Source organism: Lipotes vexillifer, unplaced genomic scaffold (assembly GCF_000442215.2).
Source record: "Lipotes vexillifer unplaced genomic scaffold, Lipotes_vexillifer_v1.1 scaffold1783, whole genome shotgun sequence".
NCBI classification, from domain to species: Eukaryota; Metazoa; Chordata; class Mammalia; order Artiodactyla; family Lipotidae; genus Lipotes; species Lipotes vexillifer.
In genome coordinates, this window is record NW_006777435.1 from 123,919 (window position 1) to 140,116 (window position 16,198).

General features: G+C 51.4%; 1 protein-coding gene and 1 non-coding gene across 2 annotated transcripts in view; both read right to left on the minus strand.

Moving 5' to 3' along the window:
* Positions 1 to 738: 738 nt before the first annotated feature.
* Positions 739 to 811, minus strand: TRNAE-CUC (transfer RNA glutamic acid (anticodon CUC)). Its single transcript has one exon. It is a non-coding gene; the product is annotated as a tRNA-Glu (tRNA).
* Positions 812 to 7,905: 7,094 nt separating this feature from the next.
* Positions 7,906 to 16,198, minus strand: part of SNAP29 (synaptosome associated protein 29) — an 11,033-nt gene continuing 2,740 nt past the window's right edge. The window contains exons 3-6 of the mRNA XM_007451005.1: positions 13,491 to 13,687; positions 12,622 to 12,707; positions 11,088 to 11,186; positions 7,906 to 8,063 (exon numbers count right to left, since the gene is read on the minus strand). Of these exons, the coding sequence (XP_007451067.1) occupies positions 7,906 to 8,063; positions 11,088 to 11,186; positions 12,622 to 12,707; positions 13,491 to 13,687 (540 nt within the window). The remainder of the gene's footprint in view (positions 8,064 to 11,087; positions 11,187 to 12,621; positions 12,708 to 13,490; positions 13,688 to 16,198) is intronic.

The following is a 16,198-nucleotide window of genomic DNA, read 5'->3' on the forward strand; positions in this document are numbered from 1 at the left end:
ATTTTACGGATGAGGATGAGTCACATGACAAGCCTAAATGAAGAGAGAGCAGGAATTGCATTCTCTCCATATTCTCAGAAGTAGAGGAGAACCGGATATTGGTGTAATTATATGCCCAACTTTCAGATTCTTGCAACCTGATAGGTGGAAAAAATGTTCAGAGTTTAATTTTGCATTTCTCTTATTAGGAGTGAGGTTGAGAATCTTTTCATATGTCAGAATTTTCTGAAGCCCCTAGCTAATTCTAATGTGCAGCCTGATTTGTACTTCCTGGAGATTTCCTGCTCAGTTTTGACTTTCCATCTGAGAGAAATACCTTTTCCCTTCCACAATGAGTAGGACAATGGTGATTGACTTGTCCTGCAGCTGAAACCCTGCCTTTTAAGTAATAGTAGTAATTTGATTCTCATTCTAAGATAACTTTCAATCCATAATATACCATTTATGCCATACTTAGGTCCCATTACGGGAGGCAGGGTGGCCATTCTGTAATAGTGAGAGCCAGAACTAGAGATTTTTGCCTGAAAAAAACTAGGACTCTGGCTTACCTGCTGCGAGAGTCTTGCATCACATCCTGGGATTACCACCTCTATTTGAGGGACGAAGTTTCTTAAAATAGCTTTTCTTTGTGCTCTCATCTCTATACGGGAACATCCTTTTATTTTTTAATTTTATTTGAAGTTTTTTTTTATTATTATTTTTTTGGCTGCACCTCGAGGCTTGTATGTGGGATTTTAGTTCCCCAACCGGGGATTGAACCTGGGCCCTTGGCAGTGAGAGTGCAGAGTCCTAACCACTGGACCACCAGGGAATTCCCAGGGAACATCCTTTCAATGACGTAGGTGGTGGACAGAAAACTTCAATCCCTTTCCTCACACAAAATGAAACCTTCAAAAGCTAGCCTGGGGCTTCCCTGGTGGGGCAGTGGTTGAGAGTCCGCCTGCCGATGCAAGGGACACGGGTTCACACCCCGGTCCGGGAAGATCCCACATGCCGCGGAGTGGCTGGGCCCATGAGCCATGGCCGTTGAGCCTGCGCGTCTGGAGCCTGTGCGCATGAACACTTTTTTTTCCTACTCAGGTCCCTCTTTACACATTTCAGTTTCCTACCCATCATAATAGCAGTTCCTCTGAACATCTTGGCTTCTGAAAATGAAGACTTCGTTTTTGTTTAACCCTCCAGATCACCTAGGATCCTCTTAATTCCCAGTGCAAATCCTATTAAAAAGCAGTGATGACTCAGCTTAGGGTTCAACCCTCCTGCAATTAGGCAATCAGATGGCTCCATTCCTGCAGCTCTAGAATGACTCAGTGACCTTAGGAGAATTTACTCACCATGGACCCATGATATAACCATGTTTTCTAAGCCAGCTTTCTGCTGTGATGATTAGAAACCCTAATTCAAAATAGTCAAAGCAGTAAGGGTATCTGTCATTCCCCATAACACAAGGGCTGTAGTCAGGCAGCTCAAGAACCAGGATGTCCAGACCCTGGGTCTGCTTCTCTGATTTTCTTTCTTCTTTTTCTTAAAATAAATTTATTTATTTTATTTATCTATTTTTGACTGTGTTGGGTCTTCATTGCTGCACGCGGGCTTTCTCTGTTGCAGCGAGCAGGGGCTACTCTTTGTTGCGGTGGCTTCTTGTTGTGGAGCATGGGCTCTAGGTGCAGCAGGCTTCAGTATTTGTGGCACATGGGCTCAGTAGTTGTGGCTCATGGGCTTAGTTGCTCTGCAGCATGTGGGATCTTCCCAGACCAGGGCTCGAACCTGTGTCCTCTGCATTGGCAGGTGGATTCTTAACCACTGTGCCACCAGGGAAGTCCTCCTCTGATTTTCTTGGTCTAAATACCTTCAGATTTTGGCTTCATCTTCTGGCTGGTGGCTAGGTGGCTGCAATTACCCCAGGCCTCACCCAATCCAGTCAAGACGAGGCCCAGTGGAGGAAGGACTGTTGTTCCTTTGTATCCCTTTTTAAGAGCAAAGAGCACTTCCTCTGGAAACCTCCAGAGAGATTCCCCTTCCCATCCCTGACCCATGACCCATTGGGTCACATTCTCATTCTTAAAGCGACCAGGCAAGAGTGGGCCACCCTTGCCTGACTTGCACTGAACAAGACTGGGGCTTTGGCATCAGGAAGAAGAAAAATGACTTCTGGGTAGATATTCAAGAAAACCAGACTAAAACTGCCCCTTACCGGAATTCAGGAAAGAAGCCCTTTCTAAGATCCCGAGATAATGGACTTTTAGGGGGTGAATACACTTGGCCCATGTGTGCTAAGCATCTTCTGGGAGCTGGGGGCGTGCAAAGGTGAAAACCACACAGCCCTGCCTGGTGGTGCTCAGTCTACGGAGGACTAAGCACCAAGAGATCTTCTGATTTTAACCTGGCTTCTCCAATAGCCTTCCTGCAGGGAGGGAAGGGGCTTTGCAGTGGTAGTGAGAATTTCACTCCCCCTCCCCAGTTTAATTGAGGCATAATTGACACATAACCTTGTAATAGTTTCAGGTGTACAACATGTTTCAATATATGTATATATAGTGAAATGATCACTGTGATAAATTTTTAAAATTTATTTTTACTTATTTTTATTGGCATGTAATTGCTTTACAATGTTGTGTTAGTTTCTGTTGTACAATGAAGTGAATCAGTTATATGTATACCTATATCCCCTGCCTCCTGGACCTCCCTCCACCTGCCCCATCCCACACATCTAGGTCATCACAGAGCACCGAGCTGAGCTCCCTTCATCATGATAAATTTGGTTAACAGACGTCACCTCATATAAGTTTCAATTTTCTTTCGAATTTTTTTATCCCCTACTCCCAAATATCCCTCTCCCCCCATTTTTTTTCTTGTGATGAGAACTTTTAAGATTTATACTCTCAGCGAATTTCAAGTATGCAGCATACAAATACACAATCCAGTGTTGTTAAGTACAGTTGCCATGCTGCCCATTACATCCCTAGAACTTATTTATAACTGGAAGTTTGTGCCTTATGACCACCTTCACCCATTTCACCCACCCCCATTCCCCACCTCTGGCAGCCACCACTCTGCTCTCTGTTTTTATTTTATTTTGTTATTTATTCATTTGTTTTGGCTCTGCCACGTGACTTGCAAGATCTCAGTTCCCCTATGAGGGATCGACTGTGCCCCGTGCAGTGGAAGCACTGAGTTCTAAACACTGGACTGCCAGGGAAGAACCTGTTTTTGTTTTTCTTAGATTTCACATATAAATGAGATCATACAGTATTTGTCTTTCTCTGACTTATTTTACTTAGCATAATGCCTTCACGTTCCATCCATTTTATTGTAAATGGCAGGGTTTCCTTCTTTTTTATGGGTGAATAATATTCGGGTGCGTGTGTATCTCATATCTTCTTTTTCCATTCATCTGTCGATGGATACTTAGATTGCTTCCACATCTTGGCTATTGTAAATAGTGCTGCAGTGAACATTGGAGTTCAGACACCTTTTCAAGATAGTGATTTCGTTTCCTTTGGATAAATACCCAGAAGTAGAATTGCTGGATCATATGATAGTTCTATTTTTAACTTTTTTAGGAACCTCCACACTGTTTTCCACAGTGGCTACACCAGTTCACATTCCCACCAACCACGCACAGGGGTCTCCCCTTTTCTCCACATCCTCACCAACACTTTTTATTTGTTGTCTTTTTTTTTTTTTTTTTTGCGGTACGCGGGCCTCTCACTGTTGTGGCCTCTCCCGTTGCGGAGCACAGGCTCCGGATGCACAGGCTCAGCAGCCATGGCTCACGGGCCCAGCCGCTCCGCGGCATGTGGGATCCTCCCGGACCGGGGCACGAACCCGCGTCCCCTGCATCAGTAGGCAGACTCTCAACCACTGCGCCACCAGGGAAGCCCCAGAGCAGGTTTTTAAGTGGTGGGGTGGCATGATTAGCACCAGCCTGTCTCCAAGAACTGAAACTTCAAAGTAAAATGTTAAAAAAAATGTCAATCAAACCCTAGCAGAACTTGATTTTGACTTAATTTCTAAATGGCCTGGAGGTGCCCCTGGTTTGAGGTTTGTCTCTGGCCTCTGTGGGTCCAAAGCCCTAAAAGCCGCCTCTGTGGGGGAAGCAGTGTTGTGCACATTCATGCGACTTGCTTCACTCCTGACTCTTGGCCTACTTTCAAGTCGGGTCCTGCCTAGACTTCAGGAGAATTCTTCTGGGAGAATCCGAGGCACTAAAGTGCAAGGATCCGTGTCCGTCATCCTCTGCTCCAAGCTCCAGGGCCAGCGCCCACACTTCAGCCTGGTGATCCGATCAAGGAGCCAGACCCTCTCCCGAGGCCTCAGGCCAGAGCTCTGGCTTCTCACTCGCCTTCTTCGGCTCTGCTGGCAGCCCCAGGCAGGAGGCCTGCTCTTGAACTCCAGCCACGAAAGCACCTGGTGACTCCAGGGCTGGAAACCCCACTATTTAAAAAAGTCTATAAAAGGTGTTAATTACTAGGGTCCTTCTGAGTCCCCATCTCAGCTGGGCCTTTGACAGCCCTTCCCTGATGATCCACCTCTACCGTCCTCTCTCTCTGTTCCCACCAAGAAGATAAAGGCTGTCAGATGCCAGGTCCCTGCCACCCCCCTCCACATTAATATGTTGAAGCCCTAAACCCCCAGAACCTTGACCGTGACATTTGGAGACAGGGTCTTTACAGAGGTAATTAACTTAAAGTGAGGTCATTAGGGATGGACACAGGGAAGATGATGTGAAGATACTGTCTGGCCTGTGAGCCTAAAACATCCAATCTCTGGACCTTGAGTGTGTGCCAAGCCCTGAGCTGGACAGCGTTGCAGAGGGGCCGGGAGGCAGAACAGATGGGTTGACAGGCTTTCAAGAAGCATGAGACGCGGCAGCCAGAACCAAACACCTGAGGACTCAACAAGGAGGGTTCCCCCCTGCCCCACATCAGCTCTTTGAAAAGGACCTCACAGGAGGCAAAGTTTGATTAAAAAACAACTTCACATTTTATTTTAAGGAATATGGTCATTTGTTGAGTTGAAGGCATGAAGTACAAGAGCTGCTCTGACACACACTCTGAGCAGAAGCCCCTCCTCCCATGTGCACTTTTAGTGACTTGCTCATCGTTTTGTACACATTTCACCCATCAGAGCTGAAGTCGCTTAACTACATTGGTAACTTAAAAAATTCTGCAGAAAAGGCCTATGTAGGCAAAGTATAAGATTTTTACTAAATTGGTGTGGTATACACTTAAAATCACATATTCACAAAAAGAAGTTAAAGAAAGAGAAATTAAAATGCACTTATGTGGGCTTCCCTGGTGGCGCCGTGGTTGAGAGTCCGCCTGCCGATGCAGGGGATGCGGGTTTGTGCCCCGGTCCGGGAGGATCCCACATGCCGCGGAGCGGCTGGGCCCATGAGCCATGGCCGCTGAGCCTGCGCGTCCGGAGCCTGCGCGTCCGGAGCCTGTGCTCTCACAACAGTGAGAGGCCGGCGTACCGCAAAAAAAAAATAAAAAATGCACTTATGTACTTCCATTCTTGCCACCTGAGGTAAACTCAGGTCTCCTTTCCTATATAACGCAAAAAAAGACATCCACGAGGCAACCTGCCACTGTTAACTACAAATCACTACGTTAGAAAGTTCCTCCGAAGGAGAACGCGCTTATTGTTAAGTTAGGAGCACACTTAACATGTAACCAACCTTGAGTTAGAAAAGCCACTTTTTGGAAGGCACAGTTTGTTTCCAGGTTGACCATGGAATTCCAGATCTGTCTTCTGGACCCCACGTGGCAAGAAGGACAACCCCGGCCGGGCACCCCCATGTCTGCCTGACATGTGCGTCCAGAGGGCAGAGTTTTCCTCTGCTCACAGTCACCACACGCAGGTCCTGGAGGCTCCTCTGGTCCTGCTTTGTTCTCTGAGAGTGTGAGCGGCTCTGCTGTGTGAAGCAGCAGCCACTGGCCCTCAGTGGGTGCGGGAGCAGGTGGGCACCCGGCAGAGATGCTGCCCAGCACGAGGATGAGACAGGCCCTTGGCCCAGGCTTTAGAATGAGGGATCTGAACAAGAACAGAACCAAATATACGGGGAGACATGTGCGAGGGAAACGTTTCTAGAAGAGTGACGGCAACTCTCCCTCCACAGCTTGGGGTAAAAAAGGGGGTGGTGGTGATCGGCTTCATCAATCCAACAAAAGACACAAAATAAGGTGCTACTTTGCTTCAAATTGGTTAAATCACTAACCCCATTATGTGAGAGGAGGGCTGCAGACAGTGTTTGGCAGTGGCCTTTGTCTGTATTTATTTGAACGGAGAAGCTCAGGTCTAGGCGTGCTGACTAATCTCCATGTGTCTATGCCCGAGGACAAGGAGCAGGAACAGTTATCATGACACCCATTGAGGAAGGCGTCAGGGAGGAAAACCCAGGAACATGCCGGGTGGACGGGCACCCCCAGGCTGCCCTGCATCCTGGTGTCATGCTTCGGAGCAGCCTTTTTGCTGGAGGCCCTATGAACTCGTTCAGTGTGGGCCGGGTGGACATGTAAAATTCTTCCTTTTTCCAGTTACCAGGAGAACCACCATGATGGGCTCGTGATAAGCAGATGTGGGTCTGATTACCTTCCATGGCATCCGCACGCCCTGTGACATTCCCAGTGATGTGGGTCAGACTCGCAGGGCGGCTGGAACATGACAGAAAGATGTGTCTGCCCACGGAGGCTGTCAGTGTTTTTAGGAAAGTCAGGCATTATGGGATGGAACTTTTATATCTAAATTGCTACATAAACGCTGTTGCATTGTTGCTGCCCCTTAAAAACGTTCCTTTGCTTTAAGGGACTTTGTTTATATTCTATTGAACCAAAGTGAAGGTCAGTGTGCCAGGGCCAGGTTTCAGGGTGAAAGGCTCTGTGATTTTAAGGTTTCCAACCTAATCTGTCTTATTAAAATCAGTCCCTTTCACCATCTTCAAAATAATTTATTTGCTTTTAAAAAGACTAGGACCTCGTGGCTTCAATACCTACGTTGGAGGTACCAACGTAAAGAAATTCCTTTAAGTACAGAAATCAATTTTAATTAGTACTTTTAAATGATTCTCCTTTTTTTGTAAAATGAAGAGAGAACAAGCTAGGCCAGGTAGAATGATAACGTCTGGGCTTTTTTTAAAGCCATATCCTTCTGTGCACAGTCAGTGTCATTAGTGGAGCTCCAGTCCTAAAACTGGGGCCAGAGAATCAAGTGATGGGTCAAGGCATGTTGCCAGCAGCGCAGAAGAGTGGGTGGGAATCCTGAATGGGCCCGGGGACCCCAGGCACCGAGTAAACATGTTTGGATGGGGGGCCTGGTCCAGGTGACCTGAGGGCAGGGAGCTTGGTGGAGCACGTCTGTGTGATGCTCCTCTCTCACGCTCTGCAGGCCTCAGCCAGCTGGCCAGGGAGCCTCCAGCCAGGGCAGAACGTGTTCCTTACCCTGTGCAGGGGCAGCGGGGCTCACCCAGCTCCCTATGTGCTTCCAGATGTTACAGTGAGCAGGGCTGGTCTGAACCCCCTCCTACTAAAATCAAATGCCTGCCAAGGGGCTCAGAGCATCACAATGTGCTCGTGGGGGTGGGGGGGAGAAGGATGCCCACAAACACGGGTCACATGGCCCTCAACGCTCTACCTCGCGGAGGCCTAGGGACGAGAAGCACAGCAGACGGAAGCAGAGGCCGGCATGACCACCACTCTGCCCGCACACCTCCAGTCAGGGCCCTCAGAGAAGTGGGGCACACGCTTTCTCTACAACAAAACCTCTTTTGAGACCCACTCTGTTACAACATTTGCAAACACATGTGAAATCACATTCTAAAGTAATAACTGAAATTTCTTGGGCGTTTAAAAGAAGACCTTTCAAATCTTTTCATCACGATGGAGTGGAAATCCGCCTCCGTCTTCAAAGCTGCCGAACTTTCCTCTCTGTGCTCTTGATGTTGACGTCTAACTTGTCCACTTTGGTTGTGAGGCGGTCAAGAATGTCATCCTGCTCCTCAATCTCTGTCTGCATCCCCAGGGCGATGTCCTTCAGCCGGCCCAGGCCCACGGACAGCTCATCTGCGGGACAGGAGAGCACACACGGGCCTGAGCCAAGTCATAGCATCGGGACCTGCGTCCCCAGATGCTCCCCCCATGGGCTCGGCAGCACTGCGGTCACTGACCCCTCCTTCCTGGAAGACAGGCCAGATGCCAGGGCGTTGGTTACATGCTCCAAAGCATGTGCAAGTGAAGAGAAAGCAGTAGCACTTAACAGGAAAGCCACTCCTCCCTGCCACCCACCAGAACACCCACTGTTAGTACACGGTGTTTATTTCAGAAATTCATATAGAGCCACACACCTTTTAGCTGCCTTTGAACCTTACATCCCCAGCTCCCTAAAGCTGGGCCAAGCACAGGTCCAGAGTGGCAAAGAGGAAGATCCCCATTCGGAAACACATCTGAGATACACCTCAGGCTTTTCCAGTCTTTATAATAAGTATTTCCCTTCTTTTAAAAAAGTTGTAAAAATCAATCTCAATTCATTTTTAAGAGGAATAAATTCTATAAGGACATGGTCAGCCTCGAGTATGTGAAGGGCTTCCTTAGCACAGTGACAAAGAAAGAACTGACCATGAGTGGGGAGGAGACCAGCCAAGGGGCCCGGGGTCCCCTGATGGGGCCGTGCAGGCCGCAGAGGGGAGTCGTGACGTGACTGACTCTGTCCAGATGAATATAAAGCCCCTTCCCTGTGTGTGTGTGTGTGTGTGCATGTGTGTACCCTGAATGCGTGTGTGCATGTGCACAGGGTGTGGGGATGGGGTCACACCCAGAGCTGCTTTCTGCCCTTTTATGGAAAGAGCTGGGGGAAAACAGAAGAGGTGGTGCTTTGTAAGCCTTTTCACTAAGTTAAAGATAAAACATTAAGTGAAAAAGGTCAAAATACACAAATAGTTGGCAATGGCACCATAAATCTAGGCAGAATCAGATTTTTTAGAAATGGTCTTCCTGGGACTTCCCTAGTGGCGCAGTGGTTAAGAATCTACCTGCCAATGCAGGGGATACGGGTTCGATTCCTGGTCCGGGAAGATCCCACATGCCACAGAGCAACTAAGCCCATGTGCCGCAACTACTGAGCCCGCATGCCACAACTACTGAAGCCTGCATGCCTACAGCCTGTGCTCTGCAACAAGAGAAGCCACCGCAATGAGAAGCCTGTGCACCACAACAAAGAGTAGCCCCCGGGGCTTCCCTGGTGGCGCAGTGGTTGGGAGTCTGCCTGCCGATGCAGGGGATGCGGGTTCGTGCCCCGGTCCGGGAGGATCCCGCGTGCCGTGGAGCAGCTGGGCCCGTGGGCCATAGCCGCTGGGCCTGCGCATCTGGAGCCTGTGCTCCGCAGCGGGAGGGGCCACAGCAGTGAGAGGCCCGTGTACCGCAAAAAAAAAAAAAAAAAAAAAAAAAAGTAGCCCCCGCTCTCCGCAACTAGAGAAAGCCGGTGTGCAGCAACAAAGACCCAATGCAACAAAAACAACGAAAAGAAAAGAAAAGAAAAGAAAGCCTGTGCCCCTGTGTCCCATGGACACTGACAGCTGTAAGGCCACCCAGGTCTCAGGGAGCTGCCAGCAGCTGGGACGGCTTGGGACCCACAAGGAGCTGCATTGGGGTGAGAAGCTGGATCAGGGAGGGCCCCTTGGCAAGGGACCGCCAGCAGGGCCGGGTGTCCAGGAGGCAGAGGGACCTGCCCGGGGCAGTGGTGCGGCCCCATCAGCAGGGCCCATGGACGGCCGTGCTGGGGTCCCCTGCGCTGCTCTGTGTCCCGCTCACCCTGCCGTCCCAATGCACACCCTCAGCCTCTGGGGTAGGCTGTCCTTGGTCTTCTTCCTGCTGCACTCCCTGCATTCCTGAATCTCGCCTCCTGCATAGGTCTTCCCCCCAGCAGGCACCAGTGCCAGCCTTTCTTGGTGGGGAAACCTTTGGTGGGGAGGACGGGGGGCCCGCCAGTGCCTGTGTTTCTCTGGAGTCAGGCCTGGCAGATTTACCCTCTGCCTGATGCCTTCGGCTCCAGGGCCGAGTCCAGAGGACAAGCAAGCAGTGACCTCCAGGGTGCCCCTGGGCTCCGAGGGCAGAGAGCAGTTGGGGTTCAGGGTGGAGAAACAGAAGGAATGACACCAAAGCAGTTGTCACTGCTGGACGGTGGAATTTGGGTGTTGGTTTCCTTAGGGCACTTGCCTAACTTCAGTTTTCTACAATGAGTCTATGTGCTGAGAAACAAAGGTTAAATGAAGGTTAAACAAAGGATGTGGGTCTGCCTCACGTGTTGTCTGTACCAGTGGCCCGGGCTGCTGGAGTGGGCACTGCCCTGGGAGAGCTGGGGGCCCGTGTACCCTGGGAGGAGAGAGCAGGGGAAACATTCCTTTCTGTCTCACCTTCTTTGCCATCCCCTAAGGGGGAGGAGGGTTGACACGTGACCTGGGTGGCCATGGGGGAGGTTCACACGCAGGGAGCAAAGGTGAGAGGGGGCTGCTGAGGGGCCAACTCCTCCACCCGACTGCAAATAACCCCCTTCTCTCTCCATTCTCGCCTTCTGGGCCCTGGGTGTAAAGTAGGGACAAAACTGAACTTCTCCTGTGTTTCTGGAGACTGGTTAGGGAGACACCAGAGAAGCCAGCAGGTATGTGGTTACAACAGGGCGCCCTGGAGCCCGAGGCCCAGGAAGCAGAGTGCCTGGCCATGTGGCCAACGTGCTGCTGGCCCCATGTATGCCTGACCTGCTTGGCCACCTCCCGCGAGCCTTCCAGTTTTGCTCACCTTACCCTGCCCGAGCCCAGGGCACATGGAGGAAGCATGGTGGCATGGCCGGGTGGTGAGGGGGGTGGGCAGAGCCCAGGCTGCACAGGGTAGTCCCCAGACCCTGACCCTGTCGCTGTCACCTCCCAGACAAGAAGTGGGGACGGAGACAAGCGGGCAGACCCCAGAGAGGGTGAGGGGCTGGGATGTTGCACACGCGCAAGCGCGCGTGTGCATGTTTGTGTGTGTGCAGGGGTGGACAATGGGGGGCCCCGGCGCACGCAAGCCGTGGCGCTGTTGGCAGTGCCCTGGTGTTACCGAGGTTGCTGTCAATCCTCTGGTGACAGGTGCGCAGGTGCGGGTTCATTGGGTAAGCCTCGGAGCTCATGGCAGAATCGGCCCCTCCAGGGATGGAGTCTGAGTTGACAAAGAAACACCGGGAGGACGGTTAACTGACACTTGAAATACCGCTTCACAAAACTCATCTTAATCTGGAAAACGGGTGGAAGGACTAAGGCGGTTGGTTCTGAGGCCACCGAGAGAGGCAGGCGGGGGACCGGGAAGGGGCAGGAGGGAGACGCTTCCTGAGGGCAGCCCCTTGGAGATCAAAGAACCCCAGCCTATGGGTCACGTGGTCAGCCACGGACCATCGAGCTCAGGAAAGAGATTCATGCACGTAATGGTATGGCAGTTGGAGCAGCCACCACGCAAACCCACACAGGCTCCGGAAAAAGAAACGTTAAATGATGCACATTTGGCCCCAGAAATCTTCTCTGAACCTCAGTTTCCAAATGCACACAGAAAAGCCCTGTCACCCAGGTTATGTCTTCTGGGGACCATCTCTTTCTAGACTTGGGGTCTCTCCTTCAGCATGGCCTACGGAAGCCCCTCAGCGCATGGTCTTCTCCCACTTCCTCCGTGGCTTTCGCCTTCCCAGATGAACCTCCGGGCCCTCCTCCACCAGGCCTCCCCTCAGCTGTGCCCGCAAGCGGCACAGGAAGCATCTGGTTACTTCCAATGTGCCTGGCTCTCTAGGGGTCGACAGAGCCCCCAGGAGGCCTTGATTCCTTTCCAGATGAGGGATGTTTCTGGGCCCATCATTTGATATTAATGGGACGATCTGACACAAAACACCTCCTATCTCACACTCCTTGTCCACACGGCCGCTTCTGCGCCCACTGGGGCTCGGGGGCTACATTAGCCTCCTTCTGTCGCTGCAACAAAATACCACAAACCATCCTTCGGTTCTGGAGGTCAGACGTCCAACCTGGGTCTCCCTGGCCTCAGACACAGGTGTCAGTGGGGTTGGTTCCCCTGGAGGCACTTAGGGAGAATCCGATTCCCGGCCCCTTCCAGCCCCTGGAGGTCAATCCTTAGCAGCGGCCCCTCCTCCACCTGAGAGCCAGCTGCCCAGCACCTTCAAACCTCTCACTCCATCACTCTCTCCTCTGCCTCCTTCCCACTTGGAAAGGACCTTTGCGATTTCACTGGGTCCAACCGGAAAACCCAGGATAATCTCCCCACCTCAAGTCAGCCGATCAACAACTGTACTTCCCTCTGTGACCACGATTCCCCTTTTGCCATGTGACCTGACATATTCCTGGGGCCTGGGGATTAAGCCGTGGATGTCTGAGGGGTCATATCCTACTCAGCATAGGTGTTTCCCTGCCTAAAGATCTCAGAGCTATACAGGCCAGGCTCCCACTCCCTTATCCCTCCCTCCATGGGGAAGCAGGGCTGAACCCGCCATAACGCACACCCCCTACTCCCTGAGAGAGGCACTGAGGCCCCCGACGCCCCTACCCAGTGCAAGGTGTCCCCGCAGAACCCGGGTGTGGGCGGGAGCACTGACCTGAGTCATTGAGCTTCCTGAGGTTTGGGTGGCTGGCCTGGTACTGTGCCTCCTGGTCTTTACTTGTACTTATGGCTTCTTTCAACCTTTGGATAAAAGTTACGAGAAGAAGAAAACTTTTAGAAAGGAAAAGCACCTGTGACAGTGCAGTCTTTTCTAACAGTGCCCAAGTGAGAAAAATCAAATGCCTCTTCTGACCAAGATACAAAGCCCAGTGAATATTCTAACTGCAATTATGAAAACACTGAATAAGGGGAGCAACCTACATTCTTTGTGTTACGGTAGGTAAGGTGTATATTTTCTGTAATATGATGATATTGTCTTTATAATAAAAGACAGATACAATAATCTGACATATGAGCAACAATCATGTTTTAGCAGAAACTGAATTATTTTACATTTGAACACAAGGCATTTATATGCCAGCCAAAATTGCAGTACGATTTTATTATACCTCTAGCCAAAAATTTTGAAGAAAATAATCTCTGATTTTAAAATGATAATTAATGGGCAACTTGAATTAGATATGAGGAAGCTGGACATGAAAACTTTTTAAAGCAAAAATTCTGTCAAGTGAGTCACATTTATACTGATTAGAGTGAACATTCTCTCTTTCAAATTACCAGGAGCAGTAATTTATGGAGACCCAATTCACGCAGAGTTTGCAGACTGAAGAGCGGTCACATCACACAATCAAGAGCAGTGGAGAATGCTTCTTGTTTCAAAATGTCTGAAGACAAATCCCTCCCAGTGAGTAACTTTCAGGGTCCTTTGGTCCCTTTAAGGCATGAGAAGTGTCCTGAAAGCCTTGGCCACCCGCACTAAACCCCCCTCTGCTGCTTTGCTCTGGCCAGACGGGCACCACTCACCTGCTGCTGGGCTGGGGGGCAAGGGTGCCATTCAGCGCAGGTGGGGTCTCTGAGGGTTTGGATCTGAAGTAATTGACGAGCCCTCCAAACACACTCTTGATGCTGTTGATGTGCTTCTGGCTGGTCTTCAGATCCTGCTCCATCTTGTCCACCATCTTCTCTGTGCGCTCCAAGGCCCCTCGCTGGCGCACGAGTTCCTAGGGAGGATGAGACGTGATGGCATTGCACCTTCTGTAGCTCCCTGTCACCCGCAGAGGCAGGCTCTCTGTAAATCCTCAGCCAGCACTTGGGGATGGCACAGCCCCCACCCCAACCTGAGTCCCGCCTGAGCTCTGGAGGGGAAGGTGCCAGCACTAAGTGTCTCGTCCTGATTGTGATTAAACTCTGGTTTTGAACAACCAGCAGGCAGAGGTCGATCTGGAGTCGATACGCTGAATCTAGAAACTTGAGAGTTACCCCCATCAATGTCGCTCCCCTTCCCAGGGTGCATGACACACATACGCACCAGCAGGGATGCAGGAGCTGGCGGGGAACATGCTTGAATGCGGGGCTCCGTGCTGGCAGGAGTGGCAGTGTAGAGTGGTCTTAGGTGGCAAGAGAACCACCAAGGGCAAAGGCTGGTGCCCCTCGCTGCATGTGCAGGCTGCCCGGGGCCGCTCACACCGTGTGTTCCCGAGAAAGGCCTTGTCTGGCTCCTTGCCCTCGTATTAGCCTGAAGAGTGACTTTGCTTCCCTGAGTCCTCAGGTCAGCCTGACAGTCTGCACCAGCAATGTGGTTTACAGGGTGGGGGGCCTTGAGCCACACAGCGTGACCTCTGGAGGGGCTGGAGACTCTAGTCAGCCAGGAGGGCAGCTGTGCCTCCTAGATGTCACACGTCACAGTGGGGGGAGTGCAGGCTGCGCACACAACTCCACAGAGAGGGGACAACGGGAAGCTGTGCTTGCTCTCCTGGACTCTGCCCACCAGCCTGTCTCCCTTGAGGATTTTAATCTGCATCCTTTTGCTGTAACAAACCACAACCGTGCGTATAACAGCTCTACTAATTCTGAGTCCTTCTAGGGAATCGTTAAGCCTGAGGGTGCTCTTGGGGACGCCCACAACACCTCTAAACAGCACTTCTCACTCTCAGAGGCAGAAGGCTGCAGAGCAGACAGCCCCTGGGCTTCCCCAGCACAACTCCTGGTCAGCAAAGCAAGGTCTCCCAGACACCATGGAGGCCACGGGTGGACATTTTAGGAAGGAGCAGCAGACACGGCCAGATGCCATGGCGCTGGTGTGGGATGTATGACCTGCCTGGATGGTAAAGACCTGGCCTCACAAGGTGCTTCACAGCTAAGAAGCCAGCAAGTTTGATCATAGAACTTTTCAACAGTCGAATTCAATCACTGATACTTGATAAAATCTACTGGGAATTACTTAACCAAGCAGCTGATCGTCTCCCTCCATCAGCTTCTGCTTCAGGATAGGGTTGTGCTAAGAACTCTGGCTGCATCAGAACCAGCCCAGGCTGCCTTGGAGGGGAGGCTCTGGTCAGTACAGCCCCTCACCTGGAGAGGGGACGGGTCTTCCCAGAGGATGAGGGCACCACCCCAACTCACGGGGACACCCAGAACAGAGGGCTGCGATGGCCTCCGTTCCCAGGCTGCAGAGGTGTCCATCCCCCTGTGGCCCACCTCTTTGAACTGAAGGCCCAGCAGGGTTTGGCGACTGTCGAGTGCTGGAAAGACTCAATGAGGTGAGTGGGCCCCACACGAGACCGTGTGCAGGATGTGCTGGCTGGGCTACCAAGAGCATCCTGGCCCGACTCCCTTTCTGCTGATGCTAACCAAGCTGGCCACTCAGGCCCTCATCCAAGGTTTGTTGCTAGACTCCCTGAACTGAGACCCTGGGCCCCACAAAACATCACTGGCGCGTGCTCAGCAGCCAGAGGGGGCAGGTGGTCTCCTTGGCCAGGGTGGTGAAAGGGCACATGAAGACTGCGTCCACGTGGGACACAAACAGGCAAACGCCCAGCATTAGGGGACTGGTCGCAGAAACAGAAGCCATCCACTAGAGGGACCACAACGCAGAAAGAGCATGGGACTTCCCTGGCAGTCCAGTGGTTAGGACTCTGCGCTTCCACTGCTGGGCTGGGCTCAATCCCTGGTTGGGGAACTAGGATCCCACAAGCCACTTGGTGTGGCCAAAAAAAAAAAAAGAGCAGCGCATCACGTGTTGCTATGGAATGCCCTCCACCTTGTCAAGCAACGTGCAGTGTGGAATATACAGAACACTTCTGCTTAAGTTAAAATTATAAGAAAAAGGAAAAGGATAAGTATAAGCATGTTTTTTTTGTTTTTTTGCGGTACGCGGGCCTCTCACCGTTGTGGCCCCTCCTGCTGCGGAGCACAGGCTCCGGACGCGCAGGCCCCGTGGCCATGGCTCACGGGCCCAGCCGCTCCGTGGCATGTGGGATCCTCCCGAACCGGGGCACAAATCCGCGTCCCCTGCATCGGCAGGCGGACTCTCAACCACTGCGCCAAAAGGGAAGCCCTAAGCATGTTTTTATGTACAGAATATCTCCACAGGGACACCGCAGGAACAGAAGGTGAGTGGCTGGGGGTAGGGGGGCAGCGGATGGGAGGAGCCTTCACAGCCTTCTGTATCATCTCAATTTTGAACCCTGTGACTAGATTATCACTTCACAAAAATTATACCTTAGGGAAAG